This window comes from Carettochelys insculpta, chromosome 1 (assembly GCF_033958435.1).
Source record: "Carettochelys insculpta isolate YL-2023 chromosome 1, ASM3395843v1, whole genome shotgun sequence".
Taxonomy (NCBI): domain Eukaryota; kingdom Metazoa; phylum Chordata; order Testudines; family Carettochelyidae; genus Carettochelys; species Carettochelys insculpta.
This window is the reverse complement of record NC_134137.1, coordinates 15,896,840-15,914,921: the sequence shown is the minus strand read 5'-3', so window position 1 is coordinate 15,914,921 and position 18,082 is coordinate 15,896,840. Positions and strand designations below refer to the sequence as shown.

Below are 18,082 nucleotides of genomic sequence, written 5' to 3'. Positions count from 1 at the left end.
TCAGGCCCCCTGACAGGGGCAGGCGATGGAGATGAGCACAGGGACTCGGGATTTCAAAGGGGTCCAGAGCTCTGGGCCGCTGCCGCAGTACCAGGTCCCCTTGAAACCACTCTGCACAGCTTCTCAGGGTTGAGTGCGCCAGCCCTGTGCTCGGGATGGCACTAAGGGCTGACTGCTTTTGGCCCTGCCCCTTCTGCCCAAGGCTCCGCCCCTTCCAGGCATGTCCCTTCCTCCAGGACTTGGACTTGCGTGGCTGTCGGCCATGCTGCCTTTCCTGGAGCCCAAATGCACTGTGACGCTGCCTGCCAGCCGGCTTCCACATCCAGTGTTCTGCACCACCAAGTCGCTCTCTCTGCAGACACTTCCAGCCCCATCCTTAGTTTTGTTTCCATGTTGCAACTGTGCTTCCCAGCCAGCATTTTCATCCACTCCCCGCCCTCCAGCAGGGTTTTGTCTCTGCATTTTAATTCACTACACCTTAGCTCTGCCCCCTCCTCTTAAAGCGACGTTGGTAATTTTGTTGTGTATATTTTAAAAGCAATGAGGGTTCTTCCTTTGGTGTTTAAAATGTGTCACAGAGCTCGCCTCATTCTCGCCTTCCACTGCATGAACGATCCTGGAAAAACAGCCCGCCTGAACGAAGCCGGTTTTGTTGCATGCTGTGTTCACGGGCTCCATCGCAGGCCTTCAGCTACCTCTCAGTGACACTCCAGGGGGGCAGGAGGCTCTCCCCTGGAGTCACTGGAATTGCATCAGTGTCAAACTGAACAAGTAAGAGCACAGGCCAGCCTTGTATGGCACTTTAGGGCCTGGTGTGCCAGATTGCTGAGTACTCTCCACTCCCACTGATCTCAGTGTGGGTCCATGGCATGCAGCCCTTCCAGTGAGGCACTGGGCACCTGGCAGGGTGGGGCCATACCGCTTCCACTGTCCGGGACCATGGGAGATGCTCTGTGTAAAAGAGACCTGGGCTCTTGCCACCTCCTAGGAGCAGGGCCAGAAATCTGTAGCTCCTCCCTCAATCTGGTCAGGAGCTAAAGGAGAGCAGATGCCCGAAGCCAGCTGGGCACATCCCCCCAAACAGTTCCCCATCTAGAGGGGTTCGTGGGTACGTCTGAAAGCCCAGTGTCGGGCATTGCACTGGCTCAAACCAGCCCTGACTGCTCTTTGACAACCGGCTGGTGGGTCAAGGGATCACTGGAGAACCCCTGTGCTCCTGGCAAAGGGTGAGTGAGCGGAGTAGAAGCCGGAGCGGATAGAAGCAGGGTTCAGTTCACTGAATGGCTGGCGGAAGAGCTGCCAGGAGGGCCCAGTACCAGCCATTGATAGGAGGCAGGGCAGGGAGCCCCTCCACAAGCAGGAAAGGGAGGAAAGCAGCAGAACCAGAGCGGGAGGAGAAGCTGGTGACAGAAAGAGTGCACCGCAGCCAGAGGGATCTCTGACCAGACGGCCTCCTTCCCCCCGGCGGAGTGTGCCTCCTGCCGCTACGGAATGGCCAGGCTCATTCCATCCCCAGCGCTGCCATCTGTCCTGATGGATGCCCGTGGGCAGTACTAAATTTCTTCCAAGCACTCACCCGCCCAAGTGTTTTCATTCACAGCCAGCCGATTAACCAGTGGGTTTTATTTGCTTTAAATGACTAACGTCCTGACAGCCGGCAGAGAAGAGAAACCAATGCCCCCATCTGCTCAGCATCACTGGTCACTCCTCCCTGCACTCAGCGAGTGCCTGGCCTCTTTGGGGGCAGTTTGCTCAGGCCAGGCCTCAGGTACAAAAAGCAAGCTGGCCTTGGTCCACAGCAAGTGTGTCAGAACAGGTCTATGCTGGCCTGGCTGGGCAAGGCACTGCCATGATCACACACTTTGTATTATCTCCTGTTCCAAGAGAGCTTACACTGGGACAACGAGAGAGCCATGGCCCCATTTTACAGACAGAGAGTTGAGGCAGAGAGGTGCAATGACTTGCCAAAACTCAGCCCAAGATCTGACCCCAGATTCCTGCCTTGTGCTCCAGACTCTTTGCCACAAGTTGTGCTCTGGGTCTTAGCCCTCTAGAATACTGGCACAGTGAGCAAGCTGCTCATCAACGGGCAAAATGTCCGTAGCATCAGCACCGCTGTCATTCAGGGCACCCACCTATCAGTGGCTTTTGCAGCCATTTTATATCATTGGCCCCCTGGGGGCTCTGATGTGGAGATACCGATCTGGGAGCTTGCTTGATTTCCTCCCTTTCTGGTACTCGACCAAGTCTGCAGCGGCAGGGCTGCGTTCTCTGCACCATGCTGGTTCCAGAATAATTTGTAACCTTGAAGTGTTCGGTTATTTTTGACTTAACTGTGGGTGGCGAGAATGTGACAAGCTGCCAACTGTAACCCTCTAGCGAAAATCACCAGGCCTTGTCTCCACTAGGATTTTACAGTGGGGTGGCTATGGAGCACTCAGCCGGGCTTCAGGAGACATGGTTCTGTTGAGTAGGCAAGTCACTTCACCCCTCTATGCCTCCGTTTCCCCGTCTGTTAAATGCAGGCTAATTGTAGGGCTGGATGGGACCTCAAGAGATCTAACCCAGTCCTCCGTACACGTAGCAGAACCAAGCACCATCTAGACCATCCCTACTATGCACCTATCTAACCTACTCTTAAAACTCTCCAGTGATGGAGATTTCACAGCCTCCATAGGCGATTTATTCCGGTGTTTGACCGCCCTGAGAGGAAGTTTTCCCTAATGTCTGACCTAAGCCACCTTTGGTGCAATTTAAGCCCATTTCTGTTTTTCCTGTCCTCAGAGAATAAGGAGAACTATTCTTCTCCCTCCTCCTTTTATGAACTTGAAAACTGTTATCGTGTCGCTTCTGAGTCCTCTCTTCTCTGGATCAAACACTCCTCATGTTTTCTGTCTTCTCCCCTACCTCATGTGTCTGGCACCTTGTATCATTTTTGCTGCTGGGTGCATTGTTTTGGGTATGTTAATGTTTTTTCAATCTTTCTTCCCCTAGGACCTTCTGAAGCACACGCCCGAGGACCACCCGGACCACCCCTTCCTCCTCGATGCTCAGAGGAACATCAAGCAAGTGGCCGAGAAGATAAACAAAGGGATGAAGAGCGCCGAGGAGGTGGAGAGGAATGCCAGGATATTGCAGGAGATCGAGTCCCACATTGAGGGGATGGAGGATGTACGTACACAGTGCTCCATGCAAACCCTGCCCCAGACCTGCAGCCTTTTTATAGAGGAGCCATGGCCCTGGGTAGTATTCTCAGGGGTGTGCTGGTTAAAGATGTAGCCCTGGTGCAGGGTCCTAGGAATTGCCTGGGAGCAGGGGAGCTGATGGCCACATTGGGCCCCGGTATAAGGCTGGGGGGAGGCGGGGCCGGCTCTATGCTCCCTGAAGGGGCGTGGTCTTAGGCAGAGGGGGCGTGGTCTTGGACAGAAGGGGAGTGGCCAGGCTGTCAGCCGTCTGTCAAATAGGTTAAAAAAAAATCTAGCAGGGACGGTGCTTGGTTCTGCCGCGAGGGCAGGGGACTGGACTAGATGACCTTTCAAGGTCCCTTCCAGCTCTATGAGATATGCATGTATCTCTGTCACTGCCCTCCCCTCACAGACACACAAACGTTAGAGTCACCTGTCACTCTGGTGGCATTTTAAAGGGCCCCGGGCTTCCCTTGTGCCCCCAGGCCCTTCTGAATCTCTACCAGGCCTGCCTGGGAGAGTGGCTGAGCGGCACTAGGTGAGAGTTGAGGCCGAGTGCTGGTTCAGGGGAAATGAGCACCTTCAAACCTCAGTTTCTGTGTCTCGATCCTGCACTGATCATTTCAGGCCCTAATCTACACCCCAGTCCAAGCGCACCCAGGCTTTGGCGTCGGGTGGAACTGGACTAGAACTCGGCAGCTGCTCCCCAGCTCCACAGTGGGTGGAAGCAAAACCCCAGGTGTGAGCTCCCTCGAACCCAGCTAGAGTTTGATTCTCAGCCTGACTCTCCGTAACCACTAGCGCCAGGGAAGGGGCAATCTTGACGCCAGAAGCTTTACCTGGAGTATCCGGCCAGACTGGCCCCTCTTGGTTTCTGCAGAAACATAGACACTCTGGCCTGGTTTCTCCTAAGTCAGTTCCTGTATGTTCATCCCTGGTTTCATCTCTCTGTAGCTTGTCCTGCATGCACCTAGCCTGGAGGGCAGGTGTGAGGGGCAATTCTCTGATGTTCATAAAGTGTTGGTGACCCTGCTGGTTGAGATGGTCTAGAAGCACGGAGTGGTACTTACAGCCCTGGTGCTGTGGGGACAGCCAGAATCAGTGCCTGAACAGCAAGGGCCTTGTCCACATTAGCATGCCAGCTCCGAAGTCAGCACTGAGACCGACGCCTCTGAGCGCTCTTTTTTGCTTCTGTCCTTGCAGCTCCAAGCCCCACTCCGGAGGTTCCTGCGTCAGGAGATGGTGGTGGAAGTGGTAAGAGATGCCCGCTCTGTCTGGTTCTCGTGCTGTCCCTGTCTGCTATCACTGCCCCTCATCGCTGCCCGGCCCCAGGGCTCCCACTGGCTATGGGAGCTTTGGAGGTCATCACCCAAGCTTGCTGCACACTTGCAATGATGTGTGCAGTGCTGAGAGCCAGGTGCAAGACACAAGACTCCAGAGGGGACATCTGAATTGCATGCACCTTGGCGCTTTATACAATTAGTTAATCATGGCCTGGCAAGGGCTGGAGTTTGGGGACGGAGCCCTACCGCTGTCACGTGCTTTGGCAGAGCTTGTTTGTGCCAGGTAGGGTATTACCTTCAGCAGCGCAGTGCCTGAGGGATGGTCTCCAGGACCTGTTTAGCTGCAGAATAGATACAGCATGAGCACCCCAACACTCTTGCTCTTGTGACCAGTATTTTCTGCAAGCAGAGAGCTTGGGCAGCCGCCCAGGAGAGAGTCACGTGCTGTCCAGCTGATTAGCAGAGCGCCTGCAGCCAGCAGCCTGTGTTGATGTTGGTGGTGCCCATCAGCACAGGCCCTGGTGCACATAAAAAATTATTCCATCCTGCAAGGGGAAATCTGCTTTGGTGGGAGGACTGAATCTGTCAGAGGTACATCTACGGTCCCCATCACCGTAGCCTCTGAGCACCTCACAGCCTGTTTAGAGTTGGTTTGAGCTATAGCATGTGCAGTAAAGACTTGCCCAAGGTAACCCGAGAGGCCTGGAGCAGAGCAGGGAATTGAAGCAAGGTCTGTCCCCGCTCACATCCTTGTTCCTCAGCCATCCTGCTTCTCTGATGCTGGTAGTGCTGTGCAGGTGCCATTTGGCTGTGGAATGGGTGGCATTTGCCCAGCATGAGAACTGGGCTGGGTGGCAAGAATGGAATATGCAAAGGAGATTCAGGTATTTTAAACTTCTCAGTGGCAGAATACTGCGAGCCCAGGCCAAAGTCCACGTAAGTCAGAGAAGAAATTCCCGTTGATCTGAACAGAGGTTGCATTGTGCGCTGAGTTTTCTAGCAGTGTCTTTCACAGGAAATAAAACCACACCATCCATGCAGACAAAACCCCACAGTCCTACTCTGCCTGGGGGTTCTGCTTGCAGAGAGTTAAGAGATGTGTTAATGGATGGTTACCAGGAATGTTACCAGGTCCAAGCCAGTGTAGATTTTTAGCAGCATGCATGAGAAACAATATGAATGGTAGATTCTCCGTCAGCTGAAGTCTTTAAATTCGGACTGGATTTTTTTTAAAGAGGTACCATAGCTCAAACAGAAGTGGGCTGTGGCACTGAGAGACACTGCAGTCCTCAGGGCAAGGTGGGAAGGGAGCCCAGCTCATGCCCCAGAAGGGGCAGGGCTAAGAGTGGAAGGGGGCAGAGTTCAGGACCAGCACCACCCTGACTGCAGTGCTGGGTCCCCCTCTCCCTCACAGCTGTGGCACTTCAAAGGGGCGGTTGCCCCTGTCTCTCTCCCCCTGTCTACAGGCTGATGCAGGCTTAGCGTGACTTTCTCTGGTCAGCATTACGCAGGAGGTGAGCCTAGACGAACCAGTCTGGCTTTCACATCCATGTCTGTATCACACACAGCACAGACCCCAGCGGGCATTCGGTCGCCCAGGGGTGGCAGGCGGCCGAGTGTGGGCGAGGAAGCGATTTGCAAGCGAGAACTTTTGTTCACCCAGTTCCTGCTGCTCTCTGGATCCAGTCGCGGTGGGGGAGGGTGGCTCTCTTTAAAGTGCTACATGACCACAAAGAGACACCTTCATTCATCCAGCGCACGCGACCGCTTTCAAAGCAGGCGTGTGCACTGCCCCCGGCTCGCCCTCACACAATGGATCCCAGGGTTTTCGAGCGACAGAAAGGCAAGCTTGCTTTTGCATTTCCCAGTCAAGTGTTCCGTGGGCCGTTTCCCTAGCAACACATGCGCCAGCCTGCCAGGGCTGAGCAAAATAAATAGGCCCATTTTCAGCAGCCGCGTTAGCCTTTCTCCTCCAAAGGCTCCTGGAGTTTTCATGGGACGACTCGCCTGTGGGTCATACCGACAGGGTTCTCGGGCCACGTCCCGGAGCTCAGCCCCAGACATCTGGGAGGAGCCATGGGCTGGGCCAGCTGCAGTGACACAAGTTATTTGAAACAATGAGAAGGGTTTATTGCTGTGGGTAAGGCAGATGACAAAGTGGTCAAGAGTAGAGTGGAAATAACTCTGTGCAAACAATATTAGCAGTTGGTTCGGCCCTACATTACCCTTGTTGAGTTGCTCTCAAGTGAATTCCATTTCTCGTTACTTGCAGAAGCTAAACAGATGCAGCAAACGAATCACAAAGGGTTAATTTCCTACATTGGCGCCATTTGTAGCCGATTAGAAGTTGTTTAGGTCCCTCGATGTTATTTCTGCACTGTCCCAGTAGAACAGCTGATCTTTTCTAAGCAGTAGAACAGGCCACAAATCTCTGTGACTTCCAGGACAGTACCAGTTTGTGCCATGAACAGAGGAACTGCACGGGTTTGCCAAGGTTCTTGGCAATGCCTGGCAACCCTGGAAAGATTCACAGTGGCTAATGTGACCTCACAGATGACAGCAAACCGAATGCAGTGTGCGGTGGGGTCGGGGGTCACATGACTAGCTCTGAATAAGAGGCCTCAGGGCAAGCAGGGGAAGGCGGTATTACCTTACAGTAATAGGTCCTTCCCCTCACTGTTCTCCACCATGAGCCTGTGAGTGTACTGTGGTTATTTCTTTGTGTTACAGTATCACTCTCCCAGGCAGGGCTGTGTTGTGCTAGGTGCTGTACAAACACATGGAAGACACGATCTCTGCCCAAGCTTGCAGTCTAATCTAAGGTCTACACTACGCCATGTCTACGCTACCCCAGAAGATCGACCCGCCGTTGGTCAGTCGTCCAGGGTTCAATTTCACATATCTGGTAGGGAAGCGCAATATCAGCCTGCTGCGGTTGGCAGTTCACCCCTGTCCTCCTCACATACGGCAAAGAATGAGGGAGGTCAACGGGAGAGTTTCTCCCGTTGACCTTCTTCAGTGAGGACAGCCAGATAAGTCAATTGCAGATACACTGATTCTAGCTACACAATTGCCGTAACTAGAATTGTGCATCTGCAATCAGCTTACTTTCCTAGTGTAGACATAGCCTTAGAAACGGGAGTGGTGGCCCAGACGTTAGATGCACCTGACAGTAGGTGACTGCAGTGGTGAGGGCTCTTGATGCGGAAGACTGTTCTCCTCCATAGCTCAGCAGTATCTGCCCGGGGTCAGGAGCTGCTGCCATGTGCTAATGCTGTAACACAGAGCCTACGTCTACACGTGAAGCCTACATCGAAGTAGCCTATTTCGATGAATAACATCTACACGTCCTCCAGGGCTGGCAACGTCGATGTTCAACATCGACGTTGCGCAGCACCACATCGAAATAGGCGCTGCGAGGGAACGTCTACACGCCACAGTAGCACACATCGAAATAAGGGTGCCAGGCACAGCTGCAGACAGGGTCACAGGGCGGACTCAACAGCCAGCCGCTCCCTTAAAGGGCCCCTCCCAGACACACTTGCACTAAACAGCACAAGATCCACAGAGCCGACAACGAGTTGCAGACCCTCTGCATGCAGCATGAATCCCCCGCTGCAGCAGCAGCAACCAGAAGCCCTGGGCTAAAGGCTGCTGCACATGGTGACCATAGAGCCCCGCACGGGCTGGAGAGACAGCGTCTCTCAACCCCCCAGCTGATGGCTGCCATGGAGGACCCCACAATTTCGACGTTGCGGGACGCGGATCGTCTACACGGTCCCTACTTCGACGTTGAACGTCGAAGTAGGGCGCTATTCCGATCCCCTCATGAGGTTAGCGACTTCGATGTCTCGCCGCCTAACTTCGAAGTTAGTGCCGCTACTTCGAAGTAGCGTGCACGTGTAGACACAGCCAGAGTGTGCTGCCTTGTGGATCTCACCCATCGGGGGCCTGCTGAGCGAGGACACAGAGTAAGTGATGTCTTGTTGCCCAGCTGAGCTCCAAGGCTCTACAGTCATGCTTCAGGCCATGGCAAGCAAGGATGCTCATTCAGGTAGGGTGTGCCTGTTTTCCAGACTCTGGTCCTTGCGTCCATCTGCTCGTCGTGCTGGATTGGGCGGCTCTGCTCCTCTCCTCCTCCCTGTGAGGCCGTACTCCATAAACCCTGCAGACCTAGTCATGCCGCCATGCGGACCGCAGCCTACTGTATTGTAGTTGTGTTGTTCCAGCCTCAATTCCGTTCCCTGCACCCTACGGCGTGCAGTGCATCCAGTATTGCCACCAACTCTGTGTTCTTCCTCTCCCGCTCTTGACATGTGGAAATGCCCCCAGCCTCAAGGTACTCAATTTCCAGGCTCCTTATGTTCAGAAGATACTGCAGCACGGTGTGGGAAGTCATCATAAAACACTCCGCAAAAGACCGAAGCAGTTCTGGATCCATGTTATCCTTGTGATGGCTTGTGGCAGGCAACACAAATGTGGCGTGAAAATTCCCTTGGCTGTTTCTTTCCAGCAGGAAGTGAGGGAAATGCACTCTGGGATGGTGACATCAGACACCTAGAACCACTTGCAGCGACTTTTCTTCCCACAAGACACTGACACAGAAACCCAAAATGCAACGGGGCTGCAGGAAGTGTGGGATAGGTGACCACAATGCACTGCTGCCATGGACAGCTTAGGCAATCTAGGTCGACTTTGTCATTAGTTTTGGACACTCAGCTTCGATTTTATAAAATCTCGTGTTAAAAAGTTGACTTCAGTAAATTCAACTTTATTCCCGAGTGTAGACACACCCTGAGGCTCACACAAGTCAGTGAGGCACCACGGTGTGGCGGCTACCACTGGGAGTTTTGCATTAACGGAGCAGCGTGTCTGACCCAACACGTCTATGAAAGTTGGCCTCTCCCCGCACCCTTGCAAACGGACACTTTGCCAGCCCAGCTAGTTACTCTGCTGCCATCAGACCAAGGCTGCCCTTACCAGGCTGAGGCAGCAGGCTCATTGGGTTTTAGCTTCCGGCAGGATGCACTGATCAGCCAGTGCACTGAAGAGTTTTCTACTCAGGTCGGCCCAGCCCAGACTTCAGGAAACATCACAGGCATAGGATACAAAGCAGCATCCGTCTACTGCCTACAAAAGGTGTCTCTTTATTAATAAACGCTCACCAGGTCCAGACATGCTTCCTCCAGCTGCTACTGGCACTGGATGCTGTGCCAGAAATAACGGTTAAGCAGAAAGCAAGCTCAAGAATTGTTCCGTCATCACTGAATTTTACATGTGAGCTCGGCTGCCAAAAAAAATATATTGGGGCAACCATATTGTCTTGTCAGGCCAACAAATCTCCACTTGGCTTGCCATCTAAAAGTGTGTCTAGCCTGTACTCCTGCAGCCAGGGGTTTTCTGGAGAGACAGAAACACCAGGCACTTCCGTATTAGCCAGAATCTGTTTTGCCTGTAAACCTGCTGTTGTGTTGGTTGATTGGCTGGTTTTGGGGGGTTGTGTTGTGATCACTGGGGGTTGGGGAGTGAAAGAGTTAACCCCCGCTTGTTGCCCTGCAGAAGGCGGTGGGTGGGAAGAAGGAACGCTCGCTCTTCCTCTTCACGGACCTGCTCATTTGCACCACCTTGAAACGCAAGTCGGGGTCTCTGCGTCGCAGCTCCATGAGCCTGTGAGTAAAGCAGTGATCAGCCTGGGGACGGGTCAGGGCTCACTGGGTGCCCCTGTTTGATGCACGGTGAGAGGGCCACATGCACACACCCAGAGACAGCTGCTTTCGCCCCACCCCAGCCATCCCTGAGCAGTTTGAACTGCACTTGGATTACAGAGTCATCCGCCCAGGCCCAAGCCCAAGGGAACAGAGACAAGGCCCAAGCCCAGGGGAGCAGGGGTGTGACCCAAGCCCTGGGGAGCAGGGACAAGGCCCAAGCCCAGGGGAGTGTGGATGTGACCCAAGCCCAGGGGAGTGGGGACGTGACCCAAGCCCAGGGGAGCGGCGACAAGGCCCAAGCCCAGGGGAGCAGGGACGAGACCCAAGCCCAGGGGAGCGGGGACGAGACCCAAGCCCAGGGGAGCGGGGACGTGACCCAAGCCCAGGGGAGCGGCGACAAGGCCCAAGCCCAGGGGAGCAGGGATGAGACCCAAGCCCAGGGGAGCGGGGACATGACCCAAGCCCAGGGGAGCGGGGACGAGACCCAAGCCCAGGGGAGCGGGGACATGACCCAAGCCCAGGGGAGCGGGGACATGACCCAAGCCCAGGGGAGCAGGGATAAGACCCAAGCCCAGGGGAGCGGGGACATGACCCAAGCCCAGGGGAGCGGGGATGAGACCCAAGCCCAGGGGAGCGGGGATGAGACCCAAGCCCAGGGGAGCGGGGACGAGACCCAAGCCCAGGGGAGCGGGGACATGACCCAAGCCCAGGGGAGCAGGGACATGACCCAAGACCAGGGGAGCGGGGACATGACCCAAGCCCAGGGGAGCGGCGACAAGGCCCAAGCCCAGGGGAGCAGGGATAAGACCCAAGCCCAGGGGAGCGGGGACATGACCCAAGCCCAGGGGAGCGGGGACATGACCCAAGCCCAGGGGAGCAGGGATAAGACTCAAGCCCAGGGGAGTGGGGACGTGACCCAAGCCCAGGGGAGCGGCGACAAGGCCCAAGCCCAGGGGAGCAGGGATGAGACCCAAGCCCAGGGGAGCGGGGACATGACCCAAGCCCAGGGGAGCAGGGATAAGACCCAAGCCCAGGGGAGTGGGGACGTGACCCAAGCCCAGGGGAGCGGGGACATGACCTAAGCCCTGTGAGGTTCTGGCCACTCTGCTGCCCATGCAGACGGTCCCATTTCTCACGGTTCTGAATCCAGGGATCCAAAGCAAATGTCCCCCAGGACGAGGTGAGATGGGCCTGTGGGGTTTGGGGAGGAACCAACCGGTCCCCACCACCACCGCCCCGCCATCTTGTGGCTTGGGAATTGTGCTGATCCCGTCAGACAGTGGGTAGGCACCTCCCCGATTGGCAGGCTCTGTGGGGCAGCACCTGGGATCTGCGCAGTGTCTGATCCCCTGGGCCGGTTCTGACCCTGCTTGGACTCTTTACAAGAATCTGAACCCTGATGGGCCCCAGTGAGGACTTCCCCAGGGGCTGTGTTCTGTGGGTGCCCGTGCCAGACCGTTGGCTCCAGTGGGGCCAAATGGGGCCCCAGGTTCTGTCCAAAGTCGTCTGAGCCCCTTGCTGCCTCCAGCTCCCTCCCCCCTCACACACAGATTTGTTTGGAACAGGGCAAGTCCACCTCACACACACTCCCCCGACACAGACTGTGCCTAAACATACAGGATGGGCCCGGTCCTGCAAGGGGCTGAGCCCTATCACGACACCCATTCCTTTAGCAGTGGCAGGTTTGCCCAGGGCAGGAGTAGAGTGGCTCAGCCCAGGTGGCCAGGGTGGAGGGAGAGGGGCTGAGTGAGACCCAGGCATTCGGACAGTAGGAAAAACTTCCTCTCAGGGTGGTTGAAGACTGGAATAAATTGCGCAGGGAGGTTGTGCGATCTTCCTCACTGGCGATATTTAAGAGCAGGTTGGGTAAATATCTAACACGGCTGATCTAGAAGGTGCTTGGTCCTGCCATGAGGGCAGGGGGCTGGACCTGATGACCTCTTGTGGTCCCTTCCAGTTCTAGTGATTCTGGTCAGCCTGCATGTGGTGGGGGGGTGCATCCTTTGGAGTCCCCCAGCAGAGTCCCAGAGCAAATCCCCTGGGACTACTGCAGCCCCCTTCCCTGCGTGTGCACCCAGCGTCTGTAGGGGTGAATCAGATTCACAGACTTCATATCAGTGCCCTGCAGGATTGGTCACCAGGGATGTCAATTTCTCTTCCTTCCCTCTGGTTCCCTGCAGCTTCACTTCTCTTTGTCCCTTTGCTCCCCCAACTCCTACACACACACACACACACACACACACACATCTGTCCCTTTGGCCACAGAGAGGGTCTGCACCCATCCAGAATGTCCCACAGGGCTGGGAAAGAGAAGTGGCAGCTTTGGTTCACTGGGTGCTCTGCCATCTTAAAGTGTGTCGAACTCTGCTCTGGTGGGACATATGGGGTATGAGCAGGGCTGAGGGATAAGTCAGCTGGGATTTCCCCCTCTCCCCAAATGCTAAAGCCAAGCCAGCCTTGTTCCCCCTCTAAGCTGAGGCGACGCCAAATGCCTGCATGCCCCAGTGTGCCAGGCCTGCGCCCTGTGCTCCTGTGAGCAGGACGGGTGTGACCCAAACTTCCCCAAGTTCTGAGTATGACCCACTCTGGGGCCACCCTGCAGGGTCAGCCCAGCTGGGGCCATTTTTAGGCCCAGGATCCGTTCCTGTGTTAAGCACAGCTCCCTACGACTTGCCACCCTCGCCACCTCGTGGTCGCTTTCCAAACTGCGGTCTGGGGCTTCATTCCTGTCTTTCTCTTCCCCAGTTACACGGCCGCCAGCGTGATAGACACAGCCAGCAAGTACAAGCTGCTCTGGAAACTGCCCCTGGAGGATGTAGACGTTGTGAAAGGTCTGTAGGGACATTATGAGCCATCATCTCTGTGACAACATGCCCGGATACCCCGGTCAGGACCAAAGCCCTGGAATGCTTTTTGGTGTTGCGGAGACAAAAGATAAGACAGTCTGTGCCCTGCAGTGCATGCACCGTGCCACCTTCCCGAGTAACCTGCCTGTTATGCTGGCTGAGGGGCACCTCTCTGTGCTCCGCCGCTCTTTAATAGCACAAACTTTTCAAGAGCTGAGAAAGATCCTTGTGTCTGCCAAGCATGCTACAGCACCCAAACCTCCTGCAGTATGCTCACAGGGATCTGTAGGCAATGACTCACTCAGTTACTGAAGGTGCGTCTTCATGACGCAGCAAGATCAACCTGGTCAGGGTCCATCTTTGGGGGTTTCATTTCACATGCCTGGTAGGGACGTGGGAAATCAAATGGTCTGGGGTCAGCAGTCGACCTCTGAACTCCTTAATATCACGAGGAGTAAGGGAGGTCGACAGGAGAGTTTCTTGCGTCGGCTTCCCTCGGTGAAGACGGCCAGGTGAGTCGATGGGCAGAAAAGTGGCTTCTAGCTACGCAGTTGCTGCATATATGCAATCGACTTCAATATCTAGTGCAGACCTGGCCTGACTTAAATACTGGCTGCCTGTGTGCAACCACTGCGCTCCGCTGGTTCGACTCAGAACTTCTTGGCTGTGTGTCATAAGCCCTCTCCTGCCAGCAGCTAGTGGAGAGTCTTCTTTAGCTCAGGTGGCAAATACCAGTGCTTCTAAGGCAGTCGGAGCAGAGTTCTGTTGCTGTGGGGTTCCCAGCAGCTGTGGTTTGCAGCCTAGCAACGCCAGGCCTGTTACTGTATCTGTTCCCTAGCGACAGAGACACACCTACTAACAGCACCATTGGTACCAGACTGCAGAAGGCAGGAGAAAATAGACCGGTGCCGCATCCCTGCATCTCACAGAAGCCCATGTGAGAGACTAGTGTGGGCAGTGTGGCTACGTCTACACGTGAAGCCAACGTCAAAATAGCTTATTTCGATGTTGCGACATCGAAATAGTCTATTTCGATGAATAACGTCTACACGTCCTCCAGGGCCGGCAACGTCGATGTTCAACTTCGACGTTGCTCAGCCCAACATTGAAATAGGCGCAGCGAGGGAACGTCTACACGTCAAAGTAGCACACATCGAAATAGGGATGCCAGGCACAGCTGCAGACAGGGTCACAGGGCGGACTTAACCGGCAGCCGCTCCCTTAAAGGGCCCCTCCCAGACACAGTTGCACTAAACAGCACAAGATACACAGAGCTGACAACTGGTTGCAGACCCTGTGCCTGCAGCATAGATCCCCAGCTGCCGCAGAAGCAGCCAGAAGCCCTGGGCTAAGGGCTGCTGCCCACGGTGACCATAGAGCCCGCAGGGGCTGGAGAGAGAGCATCTCTCAACCCCCCAGCTGATGGCCGCCATGGAGGACCCAGCAATTTCGACGTTGCGGGACACGGATCATCTACACGGTCCCTACTTCGACGTTCGTAGGGCGCTATTCCTATCTCCTCATGAGGTTAGCGACTTCGACGTCTCGCCGCCTAACGTCGAAGTTAACTTCGAAATAGCACCCGACGCGTGTAGACGCGACAGGCGCTATTTCGAAGTTGGTGCCGCTACTTCGAAGTAGCGTGCACGTGTAGACGCAGCTTGTCTGTATGAGAGGACAGAGGTGCTCTACCAAGGCTTTGCCATTGCTGATTTCTGTGATTCGTGCCTGTGTCGGGGTCCATAGCTCTCATCCTCCGACCCAGCCTGCACAGGCTGGTGCAGGGAGTCCGCACTGGGTTCCAAAGTGGGCCTCTTCTAGGGAGAGCAGGAATAAAGGAAAAACTTTGGGGCCAGGGTCTGCCAGGAGGCTGAGGCCAGGCCAAGGGAGGCCAAAGGGGACACCTCTGATGCAGCCTCTGGCAGCTGCTTTAACTCTGTGCTCTCCACAGGCCACTCTGCAAGCCCGCACAGCCAGAGCACGTAGCTCTCCAGCTGCTGCCGTCCTCGCCCAGGCCTGGGGGATAGAGAGAGAGGTGTCCAAGGGGCAGGAAGGGGAGTGGCAGGAAAGGGCCATAGCAGGGCCTAGAATCTGACCCCGTGTCCCCTACAACACTTTGGAGAATAATCTGTTTGTGTCACAGAGCCCCAGCGCTTTCACCAGTGCCCAGCCCAGTAACGCAGCAGGACACTGCCAGGGTCTGTTCCCCAGCCCAGACTCCAGGTTGGAAGTGGAGCTGCTTCCCAGGCATAACTGATTCCCACCTGCCATGGTCCTAGTGAGTCTGGGAGGGAGGGTTGGGGGAGCGACTGGCTCTCCCTCGGCCAAGGCCCCTTATGGTGTAAATACATTTATCCCTTGGCACCAGAGGGAGACCGGTGCCCACGTCAGTTTCGCTCAGGAAGCCCAAGCTCCAGCCTCTGGGAAGTAGTGCTGTGAGCCAGTTCTGGGCAGCCGGAGGAGGCTGTCTGGCTGTCTGGGGGATGACTCACTGAGCCGTGGGCCCTGCTATAGAGAAGGGACTCTGTCGTGTGGAAATGGCGTTATGCATGGGAGCCCAGCCCTCGCGCTGAGCAGAGCCAGCTGGGTGCTGTGAGCAGACGCTAAACGTGGGAGAAGTGGAGGGCAGGGTGGCATTGGGCGGTCTGATGCCAGGGGGCTTCACAGCCCCAGAGTGCCCCAGAATGGGGCATCCATGAGCAGCGATGGCCTAGCCTGTCTGGGTTACATTCACCCACATGCAGGCCAGCCCAGGGCATGTGCCCCATCAGCTGGCAGGCAGAACAAGCCCCGGGACCTGGCAGTGTTAGCGATCCAGGAATGCTTTCCCCAGCTCCTGGGTATGCCAGTGGTCTCAACATGGACCTGAAAGGGCCTTTGCTTGGGGATGAATTTCACCCACTTAGCACAGCAGGCAGCTCAACCTCTGCATGTGTCCTGGTCTCAGCCCTGCAGAGGAAGGCAACCCCAGTAGATCCCTAGAAGGGAGGCAGGGGCAGCTGCCCTGTCACAGTTATGCTCGTGGCTGGGCAGAGATGCAGCCAGGGCTCAGGACAGCCAAAGAAAGAAGCTGCACCCAGTGGCCAGACAAGTCTAAGGTCAGCTGTACAGCTCTCAGGAGCCTCGCCGTGAGTCGGGGAGAGGGTCTCCTGCCCATCTGACCCTCACAGCACCAGCAGCTGGAGAACAGGGCGGGAGGTGGGGTGAGTCAGGCTCAGCTTGTGTGTGGCAGGAGAGAATCCGGGGGGGAAAGGGGTGAAGTGAAACGTAGAGCCGGAGGAGTACTGTGACCCATCCTCCCCCGATTCAGCCCCCACTGTTCTGTTTGCCACACAGGGGCCTCCCAGTCCACCAACCGCGAGAGCATCCAGAAGACGATCTGCCGCCTGGATGAGGACCTGAGCACGCTGGGCCAAGTTAGCAAGCTCTCCGAGACCCTCAGCTTCCCCCACCAGGTGAGGGCAGGGTGCCTTGCAGAGACAGCCAGGGCCTGGGGGCTCTGTGGTCACCCACCACAGTGGAGTCAGCCCTGTCCGGCCAGCACAGGGCCAGCCAGGCTGGGGACAACCAGCCCTTGGAAATATTGTTCCTGGCTGGGACAGAATCACACCCAGCATTTCCCAGTGAGCTGCTCAGCGGAGAGCCTGACCCGGTCCCCCTACATGGGCTCTCCCCATCTCCCCTGGCTGCAGGCCACGCTGCACTGAGCTCCCAGCCCACCCCGGCAGCTGCTTGGCCAAGTGCTGCAGCCTCCTCCCTCAGCTGCACTTGACAGGCAGTGCTTGTGATTACAGGGAGTCCCTCGCTCCCTCTGCCCTGTGTGCACCTGCAGCCTGGGGGCTATCCCAGGCCTGGAGGCACAGGAAAGGGACCAGGCAGGATTCTGATTTAAAAGCCAGTAGGGATCGTTGGGCTTGTCCAGTCAGATCTCTCCCCGTGCTGTCTGCGTGTTCCCACTGATGGTATTAGGAATACTCCCAGAGCGCGGTACGTCCATGCAAGCGAGGGGCGAAGGCTGTAACCTATAATCTCATTGAACATTGTGCGCAGCCTGACCTCCCAGGAGCGAACAGACACCAGCCCACGTAGAGCTGCCTAGACGGCTTTAATTGGGTCTATTGGATCCAACAGGGTGGCCAGCGGAGAGTGGGCGCTGTCACCATCCTGGTAGATATTTTTTTCTTGTTTCTTTTGTGAGACGAGAAGCTAAAATCTTGTCTGCTCCATTCTCCCTACCACCGAGTGGAGAAGAAGCAGGGCCTGGCATGAAATCTCAACAGCAGAGGTGGGGAAGGAATCAGTGCATTTCCACCAATTTTCATAGAACAACACTGATTTACACCAGCCAGGGATCTGGCCCTTTTTGTGGGATTTTTGTTACTGACCGTCCCTTGAACCTCACCACCTGACGAAGAGTGGAGCGAAAAGCCCCCACTGCTGAAGATCCAACAGCGCACCCCCATCCCGTCCCCCTGTTAGTGGTTTGAAAAATTCCTGCTTCTGTTTTCCTGGTTCTCCAAGACTTACCAAAACCAGGGTGCTATCGCCGAAGTAAAGAAACAAGCAGAACAGTTGGTTTACAGAGTAAAGCCCTTTGAGCCTTATTATAAGCATTATAGAGAAGCCAAAAAAAAAAAGGGGGTCAGAAGCCCCGCTTGTGTTTTTCCTTTGCAGGTTAGTGCTCAGGATGACGGTGGGGATTAGAATTGCGGTGGGTTTGTCTGCCATAACAGGGGACTTGATTCGAGATCCCATCCGGTCCTGTGTCCATGATCTGTGTCACGGTAGTGGTACATAGAGGCTCCAGTCCAAATTGGGCCTGCATTCTGCTGTACATAAGAGCAGTGAGAGCCAATCCCTGACCGAGGGAGCCACACCCTACCAGGACAGGAGAGAGCCACCATCTTCCTGCTTCCGCACAGGGAGTCCAGAGGCACAGAAAAGCCAAGTACCACAGGCAAGATATCATGGGAAGTCTATGGCAGAACAAGGTGTTTAACCCACTTTTTACATCCACCGCCTTAACCACACGGCCACATCTCCTCTGGGAGCCACACTTC

At 55.7% G+C, this 18,082-nt stretch overlaps 1 protein-coding gene across 1 annotated transcript in view; it reads left to right on the top strand.

The window, feature by feature from the left end:
• Window positions 1-18,082, top strand: part of ARHGEF17 (Rho guanine nucleotide exchange factor 17) — a 222,470-nt gene that overhangs the window by 178,842 nt on the left and 25,546 nt on the right. The window contains exons 6-10 of the mRNA XM_074979935.1: window positions 2,995-3,171; window positions 4,389-4,439; window positions 10,028-10,137; window positions 12,922-13,007; window positions 16,359-16,477. Of these exons, the coding sequence (XP_074836036.1) occupies window positions 2,995-3,171; window positions 4,389-4,439; window positions 10,028-10,137; window positions 12,922-13,007; window positions 16,359-16,477 (543 nt within the window). The remainder of the gene's footprint in view (window positions 1-2,994; window positions 3,172-4,388; window positions 4,440-10,027; window positions 10,138-12,921; window positions 13,008-16,358; window positions 16,478-18,082) is intronic.